The sequence below is a fragment of the Heterodontus francisci genome, chromosome 8 (genome assembly GCF_036365525.1).
Source record: "Heterodontus francisci isolate sHetFra1 chromosome 8, sHetFra1.hap1, whole genome shotgun sequence".
Taxonomy (NCBI): domain Eukaryota; kingdom Metazoa; phylum Chordata; class Chondrichthyes; order Heterodontiformes; family Heterodontidae; genus Heterodontus; species Heterodontus francisci.
In genome coordinates, this window is record NC_090378.1 from 6,185,553 (window position 1) to 6,213,466 (window position 27,914).

A 27,914-nucleotide genomic window follows, 5' to 3' on the forward strand; every position below is an offset into this window, starting at 1 on the left:
AAGTTTGTTTCCCTTGGTAGGGGTGACTAAAATTAAAGGGCATAGTTTTAAGGTGAGAGGGAGGAGATTTAAAGGGGAATCAAAGAGGTAAATTTTTCACACAAAGAATAGTGGGAATCTGGAATGAGTTGCCTGAGGAGGAGGTGGAGGAAGGAACAGTAACAACATTTAAGAGGCATCTGGACAGGTACTTGAATGAGCAAGGCATAGAGGGATATGGAATTAATGCAGGCAGGTGGGATTAGTATAGATAGGCAGTATGGTCGGCATGGACGCGGTGGGCCGAAGGGCCTGTTTCTATGCTGTACGACTATGACTCTTATCAGTATAACCCTCTATTACCATCTCCCTCATGTTTATCTAGCTTCCCCTTAAATACATCTATGTTAGTTACCTCAACTGCTCCCCGTGCTGGTGATTTCCACATTCAAATCACTCTGGATAAAGAAGTTCCTTCTGAATTCCTTATTGGATTTATTCGTGAATATTGACAGCCTGTAGGTTTGCAGTTCCCCACAATTGGAAACACTCATTCTGAGTCTATTCTATCAAAACTTTTCATAATTTTAAAGACCTCTGTTAGGTCACCCTTTAGCCTTCTGTTTTCAAGAGTGAAGAGCCCCAGACTGTTCATCCTTTCCTAACAGGCATAACCTCACAATTCTGGAATCATCGTTGCCATGGGCAAGTCCCATCCTTTTCCATATGTCCACACATGCATTTTCCAGCTAGATTCACTGGATAGTATTCAGTCGCAGGAACCCTGCCAGATTTTTTTCCACTCCCTATCTCGGGGGTGCTGAGTCTGACTGTAGTGATCCAGCTGACACTTGGCTGAAATGCACCAACTGAACACAGATCAAGAGCTGAATTGGGAACCTGCTGCTTATGATGCGCTGTTTTATAATGTATATTCATAATTTATATAATTGATATATTGATATTTATGAAATGAAAAATTAATAGCTACTTTTTCACTGAATGAGGACATTTCTTGCATTGTGCTTGTTTCACAGGTTATTACCAAGTTGCAGATTTTAACACCTTTAGAAATCATAATGCCAAATACCACCTGTGATAAAGGAAGTGGGACCAAACTGTTTACTCTTATCACAGAAAACTTTAAAGTAAGAATGATGCAGAGCCTGTCAACACTATTTCTGATCTGTGTTTTGATATTTGGACAACATAATAGGTATTGTTATAATAGCCTTACAACCCTTTGAGATCTCTGAATTCCTACAATTCTGGCCTCTAGGGCATCCCTTACTTTCTTCGCAGCACCATTGGCATCAGTGCCTTCAGTCATTTTTTCTCACTCCCTATCTCAGGGGTGCTGAGTCTGATTGTAGTGATCCAGCTGGCACTTGGCTGAAATGCACCAACTGAGCACAGAGTGAGAGCTGAATTGGGAACCTCCTGCTTATGATGTGCTGTTTTATAATGTATATTCATAATTTATATATTGATATCATGATATTTATGAAATGAAAAATTAATAGCTACTTTTTCACTGAATGAGGACATTTCTCACCCCTCCACATCTCTATCCTCCTTTAAGAAGGTCCAAAATGCCTATCTCTTTGACCGCACCTTGGAATGTTTTATTGCGAGAGTGTTTTCTTTTGTGGGACGAGCAAAACTAGAAACCATCAATGTAAGACAGTCACCAAGAAATCAAATGGGGAATTCAGAAGAAAAGTATTTACTCAGAGAGCAGTAAGAATGTTAAAGGTGCAATAAATAAAATAGGTAAAAATAATGCAAGTTGTTGTTATATTACACATCTGACACGTTCATCGGAAGTGCGATTCAAGGGCTAACTGAAGGATTATGAAAAAAACGGACTTTGTCTTTATAAAATGAAATTATATTTTAAAAAGTGAACAGTGGTCCAAAATGGCCACTGAGGAAAAAGGGGATTAGCCTTTTGTGTGTTCAAACAGTCTGACAAAGACAAAGGACAAATCTTCAAAGCCAAAAGGTGTTAATGAAACTCATCTTACACCTATCCTAAAAAGATTACAGAATTGAATGTCTTTTAAAACAAAGGACGTTTGGTGGCCACATTCTAGGCAGTGCAATCACCATGGGGAAGAAACCAGAATGTTTCCTAACAGGAGGTGAGAAGTGATACAGTTCTATCTTTAAAAAAGACAGCTAGAGAGAGAGAGAATGACCTAGAAGGGGAAGCTACTTGTAACAGCTGGCATTCCAGCAAGGCAAAAAGCACATGCTCTGCTGAACAAATCTGACATCTACATTATACAGCAGAGAGAGCTGGAAGTGACCCTCCATCTTCAACAGAACCTACAGTCAAGAGAGAAATCTACAATTATTTCAGGCTTGCAACTATCTAGAACTTGAGTCTCAAGAGAATTCAACAAGTTTATTGTAACCTTTCTCCCCCCACTAAAAACCACCTTCTTTCCCTTCTTTATCTGCTTATTCGTGTGCGTCTGCACGCATGAGCGAATACTAGTGGATGCAGTAGCGAAAGTTTAGAGATAAGGCATATTAATCAATAAACAATTGACTTTCTGTTTTTAAAGCCTACAAGAAAACTTGCCGCTGTCTGGTTATTTGGAAAATAAAACATTAAGGGGCTAAGCTCTTAATACAAATACACTTGCTGCGATCTGGCACGGAGTTGAACAATGGGAAACACCCACGTCACAGCATGTGGCTGTAACATGTCACTCTTTACCTCTGTGAAATTCATAGAATCATGCAGCACAGAAGCAGGCCATTCGGCCCATCATACCAGTGCCGGCTCTTTGAAAGATCTAATCAACGAGTTCCAGTTCAGAAAGATTAGTGGACATTACAGTGTACTTTGCTCATGCCTGCCCATTGAGTGCCCATTAGGAGGGCACCCTAAGAAACCTGACAATGTAGCTGGTGACATGATCCTGAGTGGAACTGCAGGGATCTTAGAAGAAGCCCGAAGAATGAAGATTGATGCAGGTATTTTTTAACCACCTCCCCACCACATTTTGTATTCTCTGGAGTTCAGAAGAATGAGAGATGATCTCAACTGAAACATATAAAATTCTTAGAGGACTTGAAGGGGTAAATGCTGAAAGGCTGTTACCCCTTACCTGAGAGACTATGGGGCACTGTCTCATGGTGAGGCTTTGGCCATTTAGATATGAGATGAGGAGAAATTACTTCACTCAGAGGGTTATGAATCTGGAATTCTCTACCCCAGAGAGCTGTGGATGCTCATTGATTATATTCAAGACAGTTCGATAGATTTTTGGACACTAAGGGAATCAAGGGAAATGGGGATGGGGTGGGAAACTGGAATTGAGGTAGATCAGCCATGATTTTATTGAATGGCAGAGCAGGCTTAATGGGCTGTATGGCCAACTGCTGCTCCTGTTTCTTATGTTCTTCCTCCCAGATTATCTAGGGCTTAAGGGGGTGCTAGCTGCTGCTATCCAGGAGGCCTGATGCAGGGGTCCAGGAGCCTACGCAACCCCACCCCTGATCCTAACGTAAGGCCCTATCAGAGGGTAGGCCAGTGCTGGAAATGTGCTTGGGTCATGCAAAGGACTCAGACGAGGAATGTTATGTACATCTCTCCTTTACAGCAACAAACAATATCAACTTTCATTTATATAGCACCTTTAACATTGTAAAAATGTCCCAAGGTGAGGGCCTAGGCAGCTGAAGTCACGGCTGCTGATGGTGGATTGATTAAAAAAAAAGGGATGCACAGGAGGTCAGAATTGGAAGAGTGCAGAGATCTCGGAGGGTTGTTGGGCTGGAGGAAGTTACAAAGATGGGCAGCTGAGGTGGTGCTAAGGGGAAAGTTAGCCATCTGACATTTTATAATGAACATTAATCTGGGTTGTATATCCAGTTTTAATTGAAGAAACTGAACAAAAAAAAAAACTGATGGAGTTAAAGTACTGGAAAGCTTGTGTTTGCAGTTAGTCTGCAGTTGATTATGCAATTGATATTGAATCATTATGCATGATGATTGTGTGGAAACAGTGAGTACACTTGTTATTGCTAAGTTTGATGTAAACTAGGGAAGCCAATATGTGAGGTTGCAAACAAAAGACTGATGAATTCTCTCCAGCACTTGAACATTTTCTTTCTTTTTCCCACAGAGTGTAGCTCTGAGTACTGTTCAGAGAAAGTACTTTAATGAAACAAAGGGACTGGAATATATTGAGCAGCTTTGTACTCCTGAGTTCAGCACCGTGCTAATGGAGATTCAGATGAAGTATGGAATTAAGTTTAGGATTAAAGGCATGTGGCCTGAAACTCAGCACTAACAGTTTAACAGCGAGATATTATTAATAGATACTGCTAAAGAAAATAAAGAACTTACATTTCTGTAGTGCTACGATCTTAGGATATCCCAAAGCGCTTTACAGCCAATTAAGTATTTTTTTAGTAGTCACTGTTCTAATGCAGGGAATTGCAGCAGCCAATTTATGCCCAGAAGGATCGCACAAGCAGAAACGAGATAATGGCCACAAAATTGGTCTTAGTGATGTTGATTCAGGGATAATTATTTACAAAGACATTCGGTAGGACTCCCCTGCTCGTCTTTGAGAAAGTGCCACAGGATCTTTTATGCCCACCTGAGAGGGCAAATGAGACCTCGGTTTAACATCTGATTGGAAAGGTGGCACTTCTGACTGTGCAGTGTCCTTCAGTACTGCACAGGTAGAGTCAGCCTGGATTATGTGATCAAGTTTCTGAAGTGGGCTTCAACCCATGATGCCCTGACTGAAAGCCGAGAGTCTTTCGTGAGTTGTATAGAATTTTTTTGTTGATTTACTCCCCTCCTGTCCCAAAGACATTGGCTTTCCACTGCAGATATTGACCGGAATTTAACGTTGGGCAGGAGGCCCTGCCCACTGGCTGCAAAGTCGGGGGTGAGTCCGCCTCTATCGAACTTGGGGAGCCATGCTGGGATTTCTCGCTCTCCAGGCCCTTAATTGGCTTTGAGTGGGACTTCCACCTCCTTGAGGCAGGAAGTCCCACCTAATGGAACTGCCGGCCAATCAGCAGGCTGGTAGCTCTTAGTCCCAACAGCTCCACTGGGAGCGGTGGCCACTCCTGGGACCACACCCAGCCATTACAAGCAAGGTGAAGGACGGCCTTGGAGCTCAGATACTTTTTGGGGCCTTGCTGGGGACAATTGGTCGGGCCCTGGTGAGGCAAAGGGGGGTTGATTGGGGGTTTGGAGTGTTGTACGGTGGGGGCGGTTGGGGCTTTGGGGCAGCTCCCCCCCTCCAAGCCCACAAGAAGGTCGCCAATGGGGTTCTTGGGGCCTTTGCCGTCCGCCCTACCCCCCTACCCCCAGGGTAAAATATCCACGGCAGTGGTAGGAGGCCCTTAAGTGGCAGTTAATTGGCCACTTAAGGGCCTTGATTAGCCTGGGACGGGTGGGCCGTTTCTCGTCACTGCTGCCCTGCATAAAATTGCAGCAGAGGTGGGAGGGGGTAGAGAATGCCCACTCAATTTTACGCACCCCCTACCACCAGCCTGCTCGTTGGGAGGCCGTAAAATTCTGGCCATGGTTCCATGGATACTGGCAGCACGTGGCACGCCAGCAAAGTGTCTGTTATTAACAAGGACCATCGGCAGGTTTTCAGTTGCATGGGCTTCATAGCTGAGCCTGATCCGATCCTCATTCAAAGTCTACGCTGGATAGTGATAAGGAGCGTAAGCTTTGGCTAATCTTTCCTGGCTGTAACCAATGGGGTACTCATGCCAATGGTGGGTGCTTCTGTCAGTCAGCAGCTGCATCAAGCACTGGGTCCGTTGACTCCAGTCGCTCTGTGAGGAACAGCTGACTGGAGGTGATTCACTTTCCCAAGAAGAAGAAATCAAATCAGAGCAAGAATTACCCTAGTTTCCCATCTGGCTGCTTGTTTAGAGCTGCCTTGACAGAAGTCTGTAAGCAGATCATCTGTGTCTCCCCTTTTTGTTACAGTTACACACTACCTCTTTCACCAAGCTTTGGCTACCTGACTTAATATCTCCTTACGTAGCTTGATGTCAAATTTTGACTGAACACTCCTGTGAAGCGCCTTGGGATTTTCTTTACTATGTTAATTGGCAAATTAATTTTAATATAGATAAGTGTGTTTATTTCTAGAGAGATAAGTGTGAGGTTTTACATTTTGGTAAGAAAAATATGGAATTCACATACTACTTGGAAAATAATCTAAATAAGTAGAGAAGCAAAGTGATCTGGGGTGTAAATATGTAAATCAGTAAAAGTAGCCACACAAGTTAATAAGGCCGTTAAAACCAAATTAAGCACTAAGGTTGATAAAGGATAGAATTGAAAAGTAGAGATGTTATGCTAAACTTGTATTGGCCCTTGGTTTGACCTCACTTGGAGTACTGTATGCAGTCTGGTCACCATATTGTTACGGCCACGTGGTGAGGGGTGCCACCTGACCGCAGCAAGTGTTTTTTGTTATTAGGGTTTAACCCGTTGTGTTTTATTTGTCAAATAAATAGAAGGCGACAGGTTTTCCTGTAAGTTTAAAGTAAAAGATCAATTATTTATCTCAGAAGTCATGTTCTCGTTGGTTGCAGGCCTGAGGTGTTTGTAGGTTTCTCTCTTGGTTGAAAGTTCAGTTGAAGACAATGGATCACTTCTAATTCGCTGTTGCATTAGTAAAGCTGCAGAATTCTACAGCAGGTGCTTCCCTTCTGGCTTGCTGGATTTCTTTCAGCCCCTTAGCTGGAAACAAGCTTCTCGGTGAGGTTTCATTCTGAGTGTCTCTCTCTGTCTCTCTCTCTTTCCCTCTAGGGCTGTCTTTTTAAGGTAAAAGTTTGTTATATCTTTCCTCTGCTGGGAGACAGGGATTTTCTTCCCTGCAGTGGCTGACAGTGGCCCAGGATGTGGCTACTTCAGATCTTCTTTGTTTCAGAAGAACCCATTCAATTCAGGAATGTTTTAGGATGGGTGTCATTGACACCTTTTAGCTTTGAAGGTATTCTTTGTCCCTGTCAGACAGTTTGAATATATAGAAAGGCCACCTTTGTTTATCTTCGGCGGACATTTTTAGCAGCATTGTCTATTTTTTAAAAAGGTAAAGTCAATTTTTATAACTCTCCAGTTTTAGTCTGTATTTTTTCATCACCACGCTTCTTGTATGCATGACAATATTATAAAAAATATATGGAGACACAAGAGGGGATGTAAAAAAGATTTAGAAATGACACCAAAACTGCAAGGCTATACCTATCAGGAAAGGATGAACAGGCTGAGTCACTTTTTTCTTGAAAAGAGATGGCTGAGGTGTGACAATAGAGGTCTTTAAAATTATGAAAGCTTTTGATAGAGCAGACGCAGAGAGAGCGTTTTCATTTGTGGGGAAGAGAAAACTAGAGGCTATCAATATAAGTTTATAACCAAAAAATCCAATAGGGAATTCAGAAAAAAATCCTTTACCCAGAGAGTGGTGAGAATGTGGAACTCACTATCACAGGGAATGGTTGAGTCGAATAGCATAGATGCATTTAAGGGAAAGGAAAACTAGAAAAGCACATGAGGGAGAAAGGAATAGAAGGATATGCTGATGGAGTTAGATGATGAAGAATGGAAGGAAACTTGAGTGGAGCATAAATATTTGCATGGGTCTGGTTAGGTCAAATGGCCTGTTTTGTGTGCTGATAATTGTATGTAATTACGTGCAACTTATAAAGACCTGGGCTGGGATGAAAAGGACCAAAGGGAAATATTGAGGCATGATAAAGCTAAGAACTTGTTTTACTGTTGCATTTGCAGGTATTACTGTTTGGCAGCAGCTGCAGCCTTGCTGAAGTATGTTGAATTTATCCAGAATACGGTTTACGCGCCAAAGTCCCTTAAAGTCATCTTCAAAGGGAGCGAACAGACAGCGATGATAGATTCGGCCTCAGCTCAGCAGCTTGAACTGATCATTAACAACAGGGATCCCAGGTATACAACGAAGCGAGTTATTTGAGGGAGGAATCTTCCAGGTTTCAGTGAAAATAGCTACTCATTTTAACCAGGTTGAAGTTAGACGGAGAAAAATCAATTTGGTTGTACCCATTCCCCTGCTCTTTCTCCATGACCCCGTAATTTTTTCCCCCTTCAAGTATTTATCCAGTTTCCTTTTGAAAGTTACTATTGAATCTGCTTCCTCTGCCTAGTCAGGCAATGCATTCCAGATCACAACAATTCATTGCAAAATTAAAATTCTCCTTAACCTTCCTCCCAGTTTTTTTGTTAATTATCTTAAATCTGTGCTGTCTGGTTACTGACCCTCCCTTCTGGCAGGGGAAACAGTTTCTCCTTATTTACTCTTTATGAAAGTGTGAGGTCATCCACTTGGAGCTAAGATAGTTAGATCAGAGTATTTTCTAAATGGTGAGAAGCTAGGAAATGTGAAGGAGCAGACAGATTTAGGGCTCCAAGTAGATAAATCACTAAAAGATAGTGGACAGGTGCAAAAAATAATTTCAAAGGCAAATGGAATGTTGACCTTTACAGAAGGGTGTAGGTTATGTTACAGTTATATAAAATTCTGGTTAGACCCATTCAGAGTTCTGCGCTCAGTTCTGGGCACACACTTCAGGAAGGATATATTGACCTCGGAAGGACTGCAGCGCAGATACCAGGACTAAAAGGGTTAAATTATGAGGCCATAAACGTTTTAAAGCGAACAAAAATTTCCCCGATACAGTTCGAGGGGTTTTCCATGGATCCAGCCCCTCCGTTCAGCTTGGTGGGGGGCCCTTACACAGTGGTCTTTCACCATTGAGCCTTTGCTGTGGCTGCCACAAGCTTTAGTGTGTCCCTCAGCACGTAGTCCTGGACCTTGGAATGTGCCAGTCTGCAACATTCGGTCGTGGACAACTGTTTGCACTGGAAGACCAGCATTTTTCGGGCAGTCCAAAGGGCATCTTTCACCGAATTGATGGTCCTCCAGCAGCAGTTGATGTTTATCTCGGTGTGCGTCCCTGGAACCAGCCCGTAGAGCACGGACTCCTGTGTTACAGAGCTGCATGGGATGAACCTTGACAAAAACCACTGCATCTCTTTCCACACCTGCTTTGCAAAGACACATTCCCAAAGGAGGTGGGCAACCGGGCAACCGTCTCTTCCCCACCACAGCCACCTCGAGGGCATTGTGCGAAGGGGGTGAGACTTCGGGTTGCAGGAAGGATCTGATGGGGAGGGCTCTTCTCACCACCAGCCAAGCTGCATCTTGGTGCTTGTTTGAAAGTTCTGGTGATGAGGCATTCCGCCAAATGACTTTGGCAGTCTGCTCGGGGAACCATCCGACAGGATCCACCGTCTCCTTTTCCCGTGGGGCCTTTAGGACATTCCGTGCAGACCACTGCCTGATGGATCGGTGGTCAAAGGTGTTTTCCCGCAGAAACCTATCCACGAAGGATAGGTGGTACGGCACGGTCCAACTGCATTGAGCCTTCCATGTCAATGTAACCAGGCCCATCCTTCGCAACACCAGACCAGATAGAACCTGAGCACATAGTGACTCTTGGAGTTTGGGTACTGGAGGTCTCCACACAGCTTGATGCAGCTGCACACGAAGGTAGTCATCAGGATGAGGGCAAAGTTGGGTACATTTCTTCTGTCCTTATCCAGAGGTTTGAACATCGTGTCCCTCCAGACCCGGTCCATTTTGGATCCCCAGTTGAAGCGGAAAATGGCTCGGGTGACCGCCACAGCGCAGGAGTGGGGTATGGGCCAGACCTGCGCCACGTACAGCAACAATGTGAGCGCCTCGCACCTGATGACCAGGTTCTCACCTATAATAGAGAGATCACTGCTCCCATATGCTCAGCTTATGTTGTACCCTGGCTACTCGCTCCTTCCAGGTTTTGGTGCACGCCCCGGCCCTTCCGAACCATATCCCCAACACCTTCAGGTAGTCTGACCTGACGGTGAAGTGGACAAAGGATCGGTCAGCCAAGTACCCAAAGAACATGGCCTCGCTCTTGCCGTGGTTAACTTTGGCTCCGAGGCCAGTTCGAACTGGTCGCAGATGCTCATCAGTCTGTGAACGGACATAATAGACTCAGCAAAGGGTTCAATACAGCAAACAAACAAGACGGGAGAGAAGACAGCCCTGTCTGACTCTAGATTGGATTGGGAAACTTTCTGATTCCCACCCATTGATTGAGACTGAGCCACTGATGTTTGTGTAGAGCAGTTTGATCCAATTGCAGATTCCCTCCCCAAACCCCATTTTGGAAAGCGCGTCCATCATGTAGGTGTGCAATATCCTGTCAAAAGCCTTCTCCTGGTCCAGGCTGATGAGGCAGGTGTCCACCCTCCTGTCCCGTACATAGGCGATCATTTCCCTGAGTAGCGCGAGACTATCAGAGATCTTCTTGCCGGCTATAGTACAGGTCTGATCAGGGTGAATCACCAACTCCAGAGCAGACTTGACTCGACTGGCTATGACTTTTGACAGAATCTTGTCGTCAGCATTAAGCAGTGAGATGGGCCGCCAATTTCTGATTTCTGCCCTCTCCCCCTTCCGCTTGTAAATGAGGGTGATGATGCCTTTCCTCATGGATTCTGACATGCTGCCGGCCAGGAGCATACTCTCATATACTTCCAGCAGGTCCGGGCCGACCCAGTCCCACAGGGCCGAATACAATTCAACCTGTAAGCCATCGCATCCGGGAGTTTTACTCGTCTTGAAGGACTTGACAGCCTTTGTCAGCTCGTCCAGAGTTAGCGGCTTGTCCAGTCTCTCCCTCATGTTGTCATCTAAGACCTCTGTGATAGATGACAGGAAGGACTGCGAGGTTCTGCTGTCTGTGGGCTTCGCGTCATACAGCCCAGCATAAAAGGATTTGCTGATCCTTAGTATGTCGGACTGCGAAGACGTCACCGAGCCATCCTCTTCCTCCAGGCTTCGGATCACGGAGCTCTCTCTGTGTAGCTTTTGGAAGAAGTAACGCGAGCACGTCTCATCCTGCTCAATGGAGCGGACTCTGGACTGGAAGATGATCTTGGAAGCCTCTGTGGCAAAGAGCGAGGCCTGCTGGCTCTTCACCTCTTGGAGATCCTCCTTGACCTCGACCCCCATCGACTGCAGCCAGAGCAGATTTTGCATGCTTTTCTGGAGTCGGGACATTTCCCTCTGTCTCTCTCTCGCCCTCTGAACACCTTTGAAGATAAAGAACCTCTTGATGTTCTCCTTGATCGCCTCCCACCAGTGAACTGGAGACTCAAAGAGGCGTTTCACGGTCCTCCAAGCTTTGTAATCCCTTTTGAGTTCCTCAACGTTCTCTGGGGTCAGCAGTGTCGCATTGAGCTTCCACATCCCTCTGCCAACCCGCTGGTCGTCCTGTAAGTGACAGTCGGCCAGTAAGAGGCAGTGGTCGGAGAAGAGCACCAGCTTGATGTCAGTGAATTTGACTGTGACAGCATGGGACACAAACAGGAAGTCAATCCTGGAATGGGCAGACTCTTCCGTTCTTGAACATGTGTATCCACGCGGCGCTCCGTCTGCAGGTTTGCTGAAGATGTTGTGCAGTTTGGCATCTTTAACAGTTTCTATTAGGAATCTGGACGTAGCGTCCAGTTAGCTGTCGTCTCTGCCGGATCGTCCAGCTGCATCGATGATGCAGTTGAAGTCACCGCCTAGGATGACCGGCTTGGACGTCGCCAGCAGCAGTGGGAGCTGCTGGAAGACGGTGAGCCGCTCGCTGCATTGTACTGGGGCGGAAAAATTTCCCAATACAGTTCGAGGGGTTTCCCATGGATCCAGCCCCTCAGTTCAGCTTGGTGGGGGGACCTTATACAGTGGTCGCTCCCCATTGAGCCTTTGCTGCGACTGCCCCAAGCTTTAGTGCGTCCCTCAGCACGTAGTCCTGGACCTTGGAATGTGCCAGTCTGCAACATTCGGTCATGGACAACTCTTTGCGCTGGAAGACCAGCAAGTTTCGGGCATCCCAAAGAGTGTCTTTCACCGAATTGATAGTCCTCCAGCAGCAGTTGATGTTTGTCTCGGTGTGCGCCCCTGGGAACAGCCCGTAGAGCACAGACTCCTGTGTTATCGAGCTGCTTGGGATGAATCTCGACAAAAACCACTGCATCTCTTTCCACACCTGCTTTGCAAAGACACATTCCAGAAGGATGTGGGCAACTGTCTCTCCCCACCACAGCCACCGCGGGGGCATTGTGCGGAGGTGGTGAGACTTCGGGTTGTAGGAAGGATTTGACGGGGAGGGCTCTTCTCATCACCAGCCAAGCTACATCTTGGTGCTTGATTGAGAGTTCTGGTGATGACGCATTCCACGAAATGACATTGGCGGTCTGCTCGGGGAACCATCCGACAGGATCCACCGTCTCCTTTCCCATAGGGTCTTGAGAACATTCCGTGCAGACCACTGCCTGATGGATCGGTGGTCAAAGGTGTTTTCCCGCAGAAACTGCTCCACGAAGGATAGGTGGTACGGCACGGTCCAACTGGATGGAGCGTTCCGCGGCAATGTGACCAGGCCCATCCTTTGCAACACCAGGGACAGATAGAACCTCAGAACGTAGTGACACTTGGAGTTTGCGTACGGAGGTCTACGCACAGCTTGATGTAGCCGCACACGAAGGTAGTCATCAGGATGAGGGCCACGTTCGGTACATTTTTCCCGCCCTTATCCAGAGGTTTGAACATCGTGTCCCTCCGGACCCGGTCCATTTTGGATCCCCAGATGAAGCGGAAAATGGCTCGGGTGACCGCCACATCGCAGGAGTGGGTTTGGGCCAGACCTGCGCCACGTACAGCAACAATGTGTGCGCCTCGTACCTGATAACCAGGTTCTTACCCACAATGGAGAGAGATCGCTGCCCCCACATTCTCAGCTTGTGTTGTACCTTGGCTACTTGCTCCTCCCAGGTTTTGATGCACGCCCCAGCCCTTCGGAACCGTATCCCCAGCACCTTCAGCTAGTCTGACCTGAAGGTGAAGGGGACAAAGGATTGGTCAGCCCAGTTCCCAAAGAACATGGTGTCGCTCTTGCCGTGATTAACTTTGGCTCCTGAGGCCAGTTCGAACTGGTCGCAGCTGCTCATCAGTCTGCGCACAGACAGCGGATCCGAGCAGAAGACGGCGACGTCATCCATGTACAGTGAGGTTTTCAACTGAGTGCCTCCACTGCCTGGGATTGTCAGCCCTCTTATGCTCGCATCCTTCCTAATAGACTCAGCAAAGGGTTCAATACAGCAAATAAACAAGACCGGGGAGAGAGGACAGCCCAGTCTGACTCCAGATTGGATCGGGAAACTTTCCGATTCCCACCTATTGATTGAGACTGCGCTACTGATGTTTGTGTAGAGCAGTTTGATCCAATTGCAGATTCCCTCCCCAAACCCCATTTTGGAAAGCACGTCCATCATGTAGGTGTGCGATATCCTGTCAAAAGCCTTCTCCTGGTCCAGGCTGATGAGGCAGGTGTCCACCCTCCTGTCCCGTACATAGACGATCGTATCCCTGAGTAGCGCGAGACTATCAGAGATCTTCCTGCTGGGTACAGTACAGGTCTGATTGGGGTGGATCACCAACTCCAGAGCAGTCTTGACTCGACTGGCTATGACATATGGACAGAATCTTGTAGTCAGCATTAAGCAGTGAGATGGGCCGCCAATTTCTGATTTCTGCCCTCTCCCCCTTCCGCTTGTAAATGAGGGTGATGATGCCTTTCCTCATGGATTCTGACATGCTGCCGGCCAGGAGCATACTCTCGTATACTTCCAGCAGGTCCGGGCCGACCCAGTCCCACAGGGCCGAGTACAACTCAACTGGTAAGCCGTCGCTTCCGGGAGTTTTACTTGTCTCGAAGGACTCGATGGCCTTTGTCAGCTCGTCCAGAGTTTGCGGCTTGTCCAGTCTCTCCCTCCTGCTGTCATCTAAGACCTCTGTGATAGATGACAGGAAGGATTGGGAGGCTCTGCTGTCTGTGGGCTTCGCATCATACAGCCCAGCATAAAAGGATTTGCTGATCCTTAGTATGTCGGACTGCAAAGACATCACCGAGCCATCCTCTTCCTTCAGGCTGCTGATAACAGAGTTCTCTCTGTGTGCCTTTTGGAAGAAGTAACGCGAGCACGTCTCATCCTGCTCAATGGAGCGGACTCTGGACTGGAAGATGATCTTGGATGCCTCTGTGGCAAAGAGCGAGGCCTGCTGGCTCTTCACCTCTTGGAGATCCTCCTTGACCTCGACCCCCATCAACTGCAGCCAGAGCAGATTTTGCATACTTTTCTGGAGTCGGGACATTTCCCTCTGTCTCTCTCTCGCCCTCTGTACACCTTTATGGATAAAGAACCTCTTGATATTCTTCTTGATCGGTTCCCACCAGTGAACTGGAGACTCAAAGAGGCGTTTCACGGTCCTCCAACCTTTGTAATCCTTTTTGAGTTCCTCAACGTTCTCTGGGGTCAGCAGTGTAGCATTGAGCTTCCACGTCCCTCTGCCAAGCCGCTGGTCGTCCTGTATGTGACAGTCAGCCAGTAAGAGGCAGTGGTCGGAGAAGAGCACTGGCTTGACGTCGGTGGATCCGACCGTGACAGCATGGGACACAAACAGGAAGTCAATCCTGGAATGGGCAGACCCGTCCGATTTTGACCATGTGTATCTACGTGGTGCTCCGTCTGCAGGTTTGCTGAAGACGGCGTGCATTTTGGCATCTTTAACTGTTTCTATTAGGAATCTGGACGTAGCGTCCAGTTTGCTGTCGTCTCTGCCAGATCGTCCAGCCGCATCGATGATGCAGTTGAAGTCACCGCCCAGGATGACTGGCTTGGACGTTCCCAGCAGCAGTGGGAGCTGCTGGAAGACGGTCAGCCGCTCGCTGCATTGCACTGGGGCGTACACATTGATCAACCAGAGCGGAGCGTTTTTGTACATTACATCTGCTACGAGGAGGCGACCACCCACCACCTCCTTGACTTTGGAGATGGTGAAGTTACCTTCCCGCAGCTGAATACCCAGGCCAGAGGAACGGCAATCATTACACCCTGACCAGATCGATGGCCCGTGGGACCACCATCGCGACCACTGCCTGTAGGTGCTGAGGACACTTGGAGTTTGGGTACTGGAGGTCTACACACAGCTTGATGCACCGCACATGAAGGTGGTCATCAGAATGAGGGCGACGTTGGGTAGGTGCTGAGGTGTTTTTTTTTTATTTCCAAAATATACTTTATTCATAAAAATCTGTAAAAATTACATTGCCAAAGAGTTTCCAAACAGCACCAAAAAATACAAACATTGCAAGGGAGATCAGTTTCCTTCAATACTGTCATGAGTTTCTTCCCAACCCTTCTGTTTCACAATTGTCATGTCAATTACAGTTTAACATTTACAGCAATTGAGAATATTAACGATACAGTTCGAGGGGTTTCCCATTGATCCAGCCTCTCAGTCCAGCTTGGTGGGGGAACCTTACACTGTGGTCTTTCCCCATTGAGCCTTTGCTGCGGCTGCCCCAAGCTTTAGTACGTCCCTCAGCACGTAGTCCTGGACCTTGGAATGTGCCAGTCTGCAACATTCGGTGGTGGACAACTCTTTGCGCTGGAAGACCAGCATGTTTCGGGCAGACCAAAGGGCGTCTTTCACCGAATTGATAGTCCTCCAGCAGCAGTTGATGTTTGTCTCGGTGTGCGTCCCTGGGAACAGCCCGTAGAGCACAGACTCCTGTGTTACAGAGCTGCTTGGGATGAACCTTGACAAAAACCACTGCATCTCTTTCCACACCTGCTTTGCAAAGGCACATTCCAGGAGGAGGTGGGCGACCATCTCTTCCCCACCACAGCCAACGCGGGGGCATTGTGCGGAGGGGGCGAGACTTCGGGTGTGCATGAAGGATCTGACGGGGAGGGCCCTTCTCACCACCAGCCAAGCTACGTCTTGGTGCTTGTTTGAAAGTTCTGGTGATGAGGCATTCCGCCAAATGACTTTGACGGTCTGCTCGGGGAACCATCCGACATGATCCACCGTTTCCTTTTCCCGTAGGGCCTTGAGGACATTCCGTGCAGACCACTGCCTGATGGACCGGTGGTCAAAAGTGTTTTGCCGCAGAAACTGCTCCACAAAGGATAGGTGGTACGGCACCGCCCAACTGCATGGAGCGTTCCGCGGCAATGTGACCAGGCCCATCCTTCGCAACACTGGGGACAGATAGAACCTCAGCACGTAGTGACACTTGGAGTTTGCGTACTGGGGATCTACACACAGCTTGATGTGCTGAGGTGTATGCTGTTCCTCCTACCCGAACAGTGGAGTGTAACCTTAAAGTTATATGTAGGCTGTGCAGAGGTGACGTCAGGAAGTACCTCTTCACACAAAGGGTAGTGAAGATCTGGAACTTTTCCCCCTGCCCCCTCCAGAAAAAGCTGTTGAGGCTAGAGGTGAATTGGATTTTTTTGTTAGGCAAGGGCATTAAGGGTATGGAGCCAAGGTGGATAATTAGAGTTATGTTACAGATCCATGATTAATTTGAATGCTGAAACAGAATCAAGAAGCTGATTGGCCTCCTTCTGTTCGTACACACTGGAACATGGAAGCCTCTCTGCTTTTCCACATTTTCTGTGCTTCCCTTCTCCGCTGATATTCCTCTGTAACCATTGACACCTCCTCTGGGTCTGGCACACATTTTCTCCAATTTCTCTCAACATTGCTCTGTTTGTTTTGCAGCACCATCGCTTCTGTTATCTAATCATCTCCTGTCCTCCACCACATCACACACCTCTCGATTTTTGTTTTCCGCTTGCCCCTCTGTTCCTCTTTGTAAGCTCTTCATCGGTGTCACCTTCTGGTTCTAACGAAATGCCATGGAACTGAAACTTTAGCCGCCCTACCTTTGTCTACCCACAGTAGTGTTGTCAACCCCCCCAGGATTGCCCTGGAGTCTCCAGGAATTAAAGAATAATCTCCAGGACGCTGCTGCGAACAGTTAAATCTTGGGTGAAAAATCTCAGACTCGAAGGGCTGAATGGCTTCCTCCTGTTCTAAGACTTGCTTTGTTGAGTCGTGACTTGTTTCTTTCCAAAGTAAAAGGATTTGTTTTTTTGTTGCAGAAATAATCACACATTGTATGGCGTCCTGAATTACACAAAGACAGCCGGAGGGAGTCGCAGACTTCGCTCAAATATCTTGGAGCCCCTGGTCGATGTGGAGACCATTAACACAAGATTGGACTGCGTCCAAGAATTACTGGAGGACGAGGATCTCTTCTTCAGCCTTCAGTCAGGTCAGTCTGCTTGTTTTCTGCTAAAAGTAGGTATACTGCAATAAGATAATGGAAGCGTTGGATAGAGTAAATGGAGAGAAGATGTTTCCACTTGAGGGGGAGAAAAACAAGGGGCCATAAATATAAGAGAGTCACAATGCCAGGCAATGACCATCTCCAACAAGAGAGAATCTAACCATCTCCGCTTGACATTCAATGGCATTACCATTGCTGAATCCCCCACTTTCAACATTCTGGGGGCTACCATTGACCAGAAACTGAACTGGAGTAGCCATATAAATACCGTGGCTACAAGAGCAGGTCAGAGGCTAGGAAGCCTGTCCACCGTCTACAAGGCACAAGTCAGGAGTGTGATGGAGTACTCTCCACTTGCCTGGATGGGTGCAGCTCCAACAACACTCAAGAAGCTCGACACCATCCAGGACAAAGTAGCCCGCTTGATTGGCACCCCATCTACAAACATTCACTCCCTCCACCACCAATGCACAGTGGCAGCAGTGTGTACTATCTACAAGATGCACTGCAGCAACGCACCAAAGCTCCTGAGACAGCACCTTCCAAACCCGCGACCTCTACCAACTAGAAGGACAAGGGCAGCAAATGTATGGGAACGCCGCCACCTGCAAGTTCCCCTCCAAGTCACACACCATCCTGACTTGGAACTATATCGCCGTTCCTTCACTGTCGCTGGGTCAAAATCCTGGAACTCCCTTCCTAACAGCACTGTGGGTGGACCTACACCACATGAACTGCAGCGGTTCAAGAAGGCAGCTCACCAGCTCCTTCTCTATGTCAATTAGGGATGGGCAATAAATGCTGGCCTGGCCAGTGACGCCCACATCCCATGAATGAATAAAAAAAATGAATACACGAGGGAATTCTTTACCCAGAGATTAAAATGTGGAACTCTCTACCCCAGGATGAGGAGACTAGCATAGATGCATTTAAGGGAGAAGACTGGATAAACCCAAGAGGGAGAAAGGTATGGAAGGATATTCTGATGAGGTGAGATGAAGTTGGGTGAGAAGAGGCTCATGTGGAGTGTAAACACTGACATAGATGGGTTGGGCTGCATGGCTTGTTTCTATGCTATAAATTCTATGTAATTTTATGAATTATTTCCAGGCTAGGTGTACGGGAGAAATCCCCTGCTCTTCTTCAAAGAAAATCATAAAGGGCTTGGATAGAGTAGATAGGGGGAAGCTGTTCCCATTGGCAGAAGGGTCCAGAACCAGAGGACACAGATTTATAATTGTCAGTGACGTGTGGAAAAAATGTTTTTACGTAGCAAGTGGTTAGAATCTGGAATACACTGCCTGAGAGTGTGGTGGAGGCAGATTCAATCGAGCCTTCAAAAGAGAACTGAATAATTATCTGAAGAGAAGAAATATGCAGGGCAACGGGGAAAAGGTGGGGTAACAGGACTAACTGAGATGCTCTTGCAGCGACTCAGCACAGACAAGACAGGCTGAATGACCTCCTTCTGTGCTGTAACCGTTCGATGATTCTAATGCCAAGGGATCTTTGACCTGAGAGAACATCGGTTTAAGTTCCCAACTGAAAGATAGCACTTCTGACAGCTGAGAGTTAGTCTTTGGAGTGGGACTTGATGACAACCTCCTGATTCTGAGACAAGAGTGCTATTGACTGAGCCACAGTTAGTTGATACCTTAGTTGCAGTGCTGTCCCCCACGGTAATAGAAATACGTAAGTTGAAATGTGTGGAGTTCTCAACCCGTTCAGCTGCTAAAGTTAGGGGGCTAAATATTGCATAGTTACAATGGTTAATTGAGCCCAGGGGTTGCAATTCACGACCTGCCCGCACTGGTTCCAGTGGAGGTGGGCAGCACACAAATTTGGGGCTGCAAGCTCATTTACTTAAGAGTAGACTGAGTGGCTCCCGCGCTGCCAGCTGCTTTTGTGTTTAGCAGGAGCCAAACAGCAAGGTGCTGATAACACATGGTTCAGCCAGCCTTCTGTTCTTAAGGGCAGTCTGTCCCTTTTAAAGGCAAAGAACAAAGAAAATTACAGCACAGGAACAGGCCCTTCGGCCCTCCAAGCCTGTGCCGATCCAGATCCTCTATCTAAACATGTCGCCTATTTTCTAAGGGTCTGTATCTCTTTGCTTCCTGCCCATTCATGTATCTGTCTAGATACATCTTAAAAGACGCTATCGTGCCCGCGTCTACCACCTCCGCTGGCAACGCGTTCCAGGCACCCACCACCCTCTGCGTAAAGAACTTTCCACGCATATCCCCCCTAAACTTTTCCCCTCTCACTTTGAACTCGTGACCCCTAGTAATTGAATCCCCCACTCTGGGAAAAAGCTTCTTGCTATCCACCCTGTCTATACCTCTCATGATTTTGTACACCTCAATCAGGTCCCCCCTCAACCTCCGTCTTTCTAATGAAAATAACCCTAATATACTCAACCTCTCTTCATAGCTAGCGCCCTCTATACCAGGCAACATCCTGGTGAATCTCCTCTGCACCCTCTCCAAAGCATCTACATCCTTTTGGTAATGTGGCGACCAGAATTGCACGCAGTATTCCAAATGTGGCCGAACCAAAGTCCTATACAACTGTAACATGACCGACCAACCCTTGTACTCAATACACAGTCCGATGAAGGAAAGCATGCCGTATGCCTTCTTGACCACTCTATTGACCTGCGTTGCCACCTTCAGGGAACAATGGACCTGAACACCCAAATCTCTCTGTACATCAATTTTCCCCAGGACTTTTCCATTTACTGTATAGTTCACTCTTGAATTGGATCTTCCAAAATGCATCACCTCGCATTTGCCCTGATTGAACTCCATCTGCCATTTCTCTGCCCAACTCTCCAATCTATCTATATTCTACTGTATTCTCTGACAGTCCCCTTCACTATCTGCTACTCCACCAATCTTAGTGTTGTCTGCAAACTTGCTAATCAGACCACCTATACTTTCCTCCAAATCATTTATGTGTATCACAAACAACAGTGGTCCCAGCACGGATCCCTATGGAACACCACTGGTCACACGTCTCCATTTTGAGAAACTCCCTTCCACTGCTACTCTCTGTCTCCTGTTGCCCAGCCAGTTCTTTATCCATCTAGCTAGTACACCCTGGACCCCATGCAACTTCACTTTCTCCATCAGCCTACCATGGGGAACCTAATCAAACGCCTTACTGAAGTCCATGTAAATGACATCTACAGCCCTTCCTTCATCAATCAACTTTGTCACTTCCTCAAAGAATTCTATTAAGTTGGTAAGACATGACCTTCCCTGCACAAAACCATGTTGCCTATCACTGATAAGCCCATTTTCTTCCAAATGGGAATAGATCCTATCCCTCAGTATCTTCTCCAGCAGCTTCCCTACCACTGACGTCAGGCTCACCGGTCTATAATTACCTGGATTATCCCTGCTACCCTTCTTAAACAAGGGGACAACATTAGCAATTCTCCAGTCCTCCGGGACCTCACCCGTGTTTAAGGATGCTGCAAAGATATCTGTTAAGGCCCCAGCTATTTCCTCTCTCGCTTCCCTCAGTAACCTGGGATAGATCCCATCCGGACCTGGGGACTTGTCCACCTTAATGCCTTTTAGAATACCCAACACTTCCTCCCTCCTTATGCCGACTTGACCTAGAGTAATCAAACATCTGTCCCTAACCTCAACATCCGTCATGTCCCCCTCCTCGGTGAATACCGATGCAAAGTACTCATTTAGAATCTGACCCATTTTCTCTGACTCCACGCATAACTTTCCTCCTTTGTCCTTGAGTGGGCCAATCCTTTCTCTAGTTACCCTCTTGCTCCTTATATATGAATAAAAGGCTTTGGGATTTTCCTTAACCCTGTTTGCTAAAGATATTTCATGACCCCTTTTAGCCCTCTTAATTCCTCGTTTCAGATTGGTCCTACATTCCCGATATTCTTTCAAAGCTTCGTCTTTCTTCAGCCTCCTGGACCTTATTGATGGAGGTGGACAAGTGGAGCGACATTGTGGTTCTGTGGGGAGCCTGGAGGCCCTTAGTTATCACATGCAGAAGGAAATGGGTCAGGTGGCCAGGGAGGTCAGTGCCCAGCATCTGGATCCGAGAACTTGGTAGCAGAGCTGCAAGAAGTCTAATGACCTCACACGGGTGATCAAGGTCAGTGAACGCATCTTCATGTGACATCTCCTACCCAGCACACCACCAGCCTTTCACGCTGCTCAATGCACCACACCCCCATCACTCACCCATCAACAGGCACTCGACTTACCTTTAAAATCAAGATATGCCACCTCACTGTCACGCACCTACCAATGCTATTGGCCTTGTACCCACTTCTCGATGCTCCACATACCTCCAGCTATTCAGCCATGGCAGGCTCATCACCCAAACACAGGACAAGGTGGCATACAATAGAAGGGAGCAGAGCATAGTCAGCAGGGGACAAGGACGTCTGCATCTCAACCTTGTGTCATGGAGCTGGCTGCGACATAGCTCATGGCATCCAGCATCGCTGAGCGCATTGAGGATGATGTTACATTCCTACCTTATGCCCCTTCTCATTTCTCAGCTCACCCTTATCCTGCTGTCTGGAATGTTGCACAAGCTCCAAATGATGCTTCCCACCCCACCCTTCTTCCCTCAACCCATCCTTCCCCTTCTGATTTTCTGCGACTTGCACTGTCACAGCAGCCCAAGGAGGAAGAGAGGGAGCAACAGCACCGTGCTGATTAAGAGACCCCATCACTTGATCCGGCACTCACACCCACCAGCTCAGATACTGGCACTGCACATACCTTGGAGGCTACTATGCAGCCAGGCCAGGAGTAAAGAATTGTTTGTTTGCCAGCCAGCTTACCAGAGGGTGAAGACACGAATGAGTTCTACTGCATACAACTCAGATGAGAATTTTAATGGGGCGATGTACAGGAGAATGCTGATGGGCATACACCGAGATGCTGGGTGTACTGGCTGGCCTGTCAGACAGCCTCCTGTCACTGTCAAGGAGCAATGTACAGAGCTTGCCCTCTCTGCAAACTCTGTACCATCTCCCTGTTGTGCTGCAGACTCAGGCACTGCACTGCAGCCCCCATTTCAGATAGGAACGTAGGAGCAGGAGTAGGCCATTCAGCCCATCGGGCCTGTGTGTGGACAGGTCACCAAATACTCTACCTTCCCTGTGAGGATGCAGCAACACTCCCTGCCAAATCCACGAACAACACTCCACAGTACTTCCAGAGACTTTGCAATAGCAGAAGTTCTTAAAAATCACCTTACCTTCAAGTTGTGTGCCTGGCTGTTTAGTAACACTAGTGCTGGGCCCTGCTTGCAAATGAATGCCTGATCTTTGGTGAGCAGCATACAAATTCGTATAATCGACTTGCGTGGTCCATTAACCGTCACATTAGCCAGTAGGGCTGTGTAACATCAGGATAGCACTGGTTCAGCTGCTTCCGGTGCTCACAGGGGACGCACGCGCGGGCACTCTTCTCAAGATGGCTCAGGCTGCACCTGAAATGGCTGTGGCTGCTAGTGGCTGGAGGGGGATCAGCTTCCGTATGCTGACTCAAGCGGAACCACAGAGATGACATTTTTAGCATACCCTGTTTTTCTGAGAAAATAACAAGCATAGTGAAGCATTAAAGAGCTTGGCACAAACCAGTAACAGCGATACATTTTCTTTGTATTTTTTCTGGACGCTGTGGGGGTTAGAGAGTGGCTGTGGGGGTTAGAGAGTGGCATTTCACTATTGGTACCTGGGCTCCAGTCCAGCCCCTTGTGGGGGTGCTGAAAGTCTCCTCTTGTTCAGTGGCAGTAAGAGCTCTATAATGAAATGAACTCGGGGCTTTCTCGAGCCAGTTTCTCATGGGCACATGTCCACAGCAGAAAGCTGGTTGTAATTGGCTCTAGCACTCAAGAGGGCACAGGACGACAGCTATGGAAAATGGGAAAAATACTTCACCTCGTCTGAGGCCTGAGTTGAGGGGTATTGATGGTGACATGGTGGGGTGTGTATGCTTTATTCTGCATCTAACTGTGCTATACCTGACCTGGAAATGCTTGATTCTGACAACAATAAGTTGTATTTATATAGCGCCTATTATAGGAGTTTAAAAAACTTGAGGAATTTCACAGGAAAGTTGTCAAATGCAATTTCACACCGAGTCACCAAAGGATATATTAGGACAGGTGGTCAAAGCTTGGTCACGAAGTAGATTTTAAGGAGGATCTTGAAGGTGGGGTGGTTTAGGAAGGGAATTCCAAAACTGAGTGCCTTGGCAGCTGAAGGCATGGCTGCCAGTGGTGGGACAAAGGAAGTGGGGATGGACAAGAAGCCAAAGTTGGAGGAGCACAAACACTCAGAGGGTCATAGGGCTGGAGGAAGTTACAGAGATCGGGGGTGAAGCCATGGAGCAATTTGAACACGAGAATGAGAATTTTAAATTCTATGTAAATTATTCTCTTTCACGGACAGCATTTTTCTCTTTTGGATTGCTGTTGTTTACACTGAGACTGATCTCCCAATATTAATTTGTGAGCTTTATGTTACTTGTTAGCATTGTGATTATGTTCCACTAATGCATCGTTAAATATATATAAACTGTATCCTTGTGCTTTATCTTTGCAGTAATTTCACGGTTCTTGGACACAGACCAGCTTCTGTCTGTTCTGGTGCAGATTCCAAAGCAAGACACTGTATGTTTCCCATATTACTTTCTCCAAACTATCTGAGAGATTTTTCCCCCTAAATGTGCATAGTTTTAATAAAGATTATCATGCATACATACCTTAAAGGTTTTTAATATTAATGTCTAATATGGAGCCATGACATGCTGCCCTCTAGAGTCGTTGAATATAAATTCTTTCTTTTTGGTTTTAAAGAAAAATCTCACAGGCATTGATTACAATTTTGTGTTCATTTAAACAAGGCATTTTTAGTTCATTCTAATTGCTTCTAAGTAATGGCGATTACAGAATATCTTGTGTTTATTTAACAGGTACAGGCAGCTGAATCCAAGATCACAAACTTAATTTACCTGAAACATACATTGGAATTGGTCGAACCACTGCAGGTATGGTATACAGCAAGCGTACACGTGAAGTGGGTGTAATTTAAGCAATCGTTAGGTGTCAGCTGTGGCTCAGTTGGTAGCACTTTCACCTTAGAATCACATGGTTCTAGGTTCAAGTTCCACTCCAGGGCTTGAGCACAAAAATCAAGGCTGATACTCCAGTGCAGTACTGAGGAATTTCTGCACTGTTGGCAGCACCACCTTTCAGGTGAGATGTTAAACTGAGGCTTCAGGTGAATGTCAAAGATCCTGTGGCACTATTTGAAGAAGGGCATGAGAGTTATCCTGACCAGTATTTATCCTTCCATCAACATTATCACATTGATATTTGCAGTTTGCAAATTGGCTGTCACGTTTCCTATATTGCAATAGTGATTACACCTCAAAAAGTACTTCATTGGCTGTAAAGTGCTTTGAGACGTCTGATGGTTGTGAAAGGCACCAATTAAATACAATTTGTTTTTAATGTGAGCATTCGAGGGAGTTCCTGTATGGGCAGTGTGATGTCTTTATTGATATGGAATAGGTAAATACAATCATTTTCTCACTAGTACAGAATAGAAGCACCCACTCCCCTGGGTAGATACTTAACCCTTGCCTCTTCTGGTGTTCTTCCTTTGATCCTCTCCCAAAAGTTCTGTCTTTCTTCCTGTTTCTGTTTTGTCTTCCTTCCTGCTGTGTCATTGTTTCACCCTGTGATCTAGGTTCTGTGGCTCCAATATCATGTCTCCCTTGTATCGTTCACTTTAGACTCTCCTTTGGATTGTGTACCAATCGTAATCTCATCTGATTGCCCTTACTTGCCTTAATCTATAAGTATGCTGTGAATATGATCAGACCAATTTCAGTTTACTGTTGCATCACCTGAAACTCAAGCCAGCATCAGTATCACCCAACGCTTATTGACCCCATGTTGGCTCCAAGCCGCTTTCTCAAATGTATTCCTGCCATCTATCCTGCTTCCTTACTACTTATAGTCCTTCCAAAATACCAACTCCACCATCTTCCTATGACATCACCTGGCTTTCTCTTAAATGAGCCAAGTGTGCCAATGCTCAGCCACCTTTCCTGATAATTCATTACCCTCTGTGGCAACAAAATATTTCCAGAACTTTGTCCTAACCAGCATATTGCAAAAGGAAGAAAGACTTAAATTTATATTGCCTTTCATGATCTCAGGATGTCCCAAAGCACTTCACAGCCAATGAAGGATTTGATCCATAATGTAGAGACCCAGGTTTCTAACACCTTTGAAGGTGAGACGGTGCTTCTTGATTTCACTCCTGAACAGCCAAGCTCTAATTTTAAGACTGTGTCCCCCTTGTTTTTGACTCCCCACCAGAGGAAATATTTTCTCCATATCTACTCTGTTGAATCCCTTTAATACTTTAAATAGGGAGAGACAGTGGTGGGGGTGGGGATGCATATTCCCAATACAGAGCAAAGAGAAATGCCAATCATGTCAAACACTAATACAGAGAAGCATTAGCTTGGGAACTGGGTAACTTTATAGCAGGTACATAATAGATGTTGTGAACAAGGGAAGAATCGCAATTGAAGAGTAAAATTTTCACTTCATTAAAATCCGTTATCTTTTATAGAAAATGCAGAACAATAATTTTGAAAGATGTTCTTGATCATTGCTTTTGTTCTACAGGGAACTTTGAAAATGTGCAAGACACCATTACTAAAGGCTTATTGCAGTTCACTTGAAGACAGCAGGTAATCCAAGAGTAAAGGCTGGCTTGGGCCTGCAAATGAAACCCGACCCGAGCCTGACAGAACCACATCTGACCCCGAGCCCGACCCGGCCCAAATCCTTTCACTTTTTCCTGCGTCTGACTCGACCCGACCATCAGTTAACCCAGCTTCCATTTTTCACTTTGTTGCTTATAAGCTTAAAAAAACTGTACCTAAATAATCTTTCAAGTCCAAACAGTACATTAACATTGGAGCCAGTTACCGGAGGTGATGATAGGGCGTGTCCGACCCGGCCCGATACAACCCGAGCCCGAATGCCGGACCCGGCAGTGCAACCCGACCCGACCCGAACCCAACACATATTGTCAGGAATAAAAACAAGAAATGCTGGAACCACTCAGCAGGTCTGGCAGCATCTGTGAAAAGAGAAGCAGAGTTAACGTTTCGGGTCAGTGACCCTTCATCGGAACATGTCATCGGGTTCTGTCGGGTAGCCAGGTTCTGCCCTAGGATAGAGCAAGCACAGCAGGATTTGGTACTTTGTGCAGCAGCAATTTACCTTATTTCAATCACACATCATTCTGTAAAAGTTGCCTTAACAATTTGGGTTTAATTAGTTCAACTGACTTAACCAAATATCATGTAAGCATTGGGCCCAATAATAACTATTAGGGATGAAAATCTGCCTTCCTTACCCGGTCTGGCCTACATGTGATTGACTCTTAACTGCCCTCTGAAATGGCCTAGCAAACCACTCAGCTGTACCAAACTGCTACAGAAAAGTCGAATAGGAATAAAACCGGATCCTGTCGGATGGTTCCCCGAGCAGACTGCCAAAGTCATTTGGCGGAATGCCTCATCACCAGAACTTTCAAACAAGCACCAAGATGTAGCTTGGCTGGTGGTGAGAAGAGCCCTCCACGTCAGATCCTTCCTGCATGCCCAAAGTCTCACCCCCTCTGCACAATGCTCTCAAGGTGGCTGTGGTGGGGAAGAGACGGTTGCCCACCTTCTGGAATGTGTCTTTGCAAAGCAGGTGTGGAAAGAGATGCAGTGGTTTTTGTCGTTCATCCCAAGCAGCTCTGTAACACAGGAGTCTGTGCTCTACAGGCTGTTCCCAGGGACGCACGCCGAGATAAACATCAACTGCTGCTGGAGGACGATCAATTCGGTGAAAGGCGCCCTGTGGTCTGCCCGAAACTTGCTGGTCTTCCAGCACTAAGAGTTGTCTATGACTGAATGTTGTAGACTGGCACATTCCAAGGTCCAGGACAACGTGCTGAGGGACGCACTAAAGCTTGGGGCAGCCGCAACAAAGCCTCAGTGGGGAAAGACCACTGTGTAAGATACCCCCACCAAGCTGAACTGAGGGGCTGGAAAACCCCTTGAACTGTATCCGGAAAATATTTGTTTGCTGTAAAATGTATATGGCATGTAAAATGAAATGGAAGGGTTGTGAGGCAACTCACTCCTGTATTGAAGGAAACTGATCTCCTTTCCACTCTTTGTATTGTTTGACTTGGTGCTGTTTGGAACTGTTTTGTAATGTATTTTTTACAGATTTTTATGAATAAAGTATATTTTGGAAATAAAAAAAAAATGGATGAACTACCTGGAATTGACCAAGGCACCGGAAACGACAACAGCTCACCCAGCCTAGTCAACCCTGCAAAGTCCTCCTTACTAATATCTCGGGGCTTGTGCCAAAATTGGGAGAGCTGCCCTGCAGACCAGTCATGCAACAGCCTGATGTAGTCATACTCACCGAATCATATCTTACAGCCAATTTCCTAGACTCCACCGTCACCATTCCCCTCCCACTGGCAGTACAGATCCACCAAAGGTGGCGGCACAGTGGTATACAATCAGGAGGGAGTTGCCCTGGGAGTCCTTAACATTGTTTCCAGACCC

General features: G+C 46.7%; 1 protein-coding gene across 1 annotated transcript in view; it reads left to right on the forward strand.

The window, feature by feature from the left end:
- The window catches only part of msh4 (mutS homolog 4), an 83,546-nt gene that overhangs the window by 5,917 nt on the left and 49,715 nt on the right, over positions 1-27,914 (forward strand). Inside the window, exons 3-9 of the mRNA XM_068038017.1 lie at positions 1,017-1,127; positions 4,122-4,237; positions 7,775-7,948; positions 17,069-17,241; positions 23,858-23,925; positions 24,228-24,302; positions 25,960-26,024. Coding sequence (XP_067894118.1) covers positions 1,017-1,127; positions 4,122-4,237; positions 7,775-7,948; positions 17,069-17,241; positions 23,858-23,925; positions 24,228-24,302; positions 25,960-26,024 — 782 coding nt within the window. The remainder of the gene's footprint in view (positions 1-1,016; positions 1,128-4,121; positions 4,238-7,774; positions 7,949-17,068; positions 17,242-23,857; positions 23,926-24,227; positions 24,303-25,959; positions 26,025-27,914) is intronic.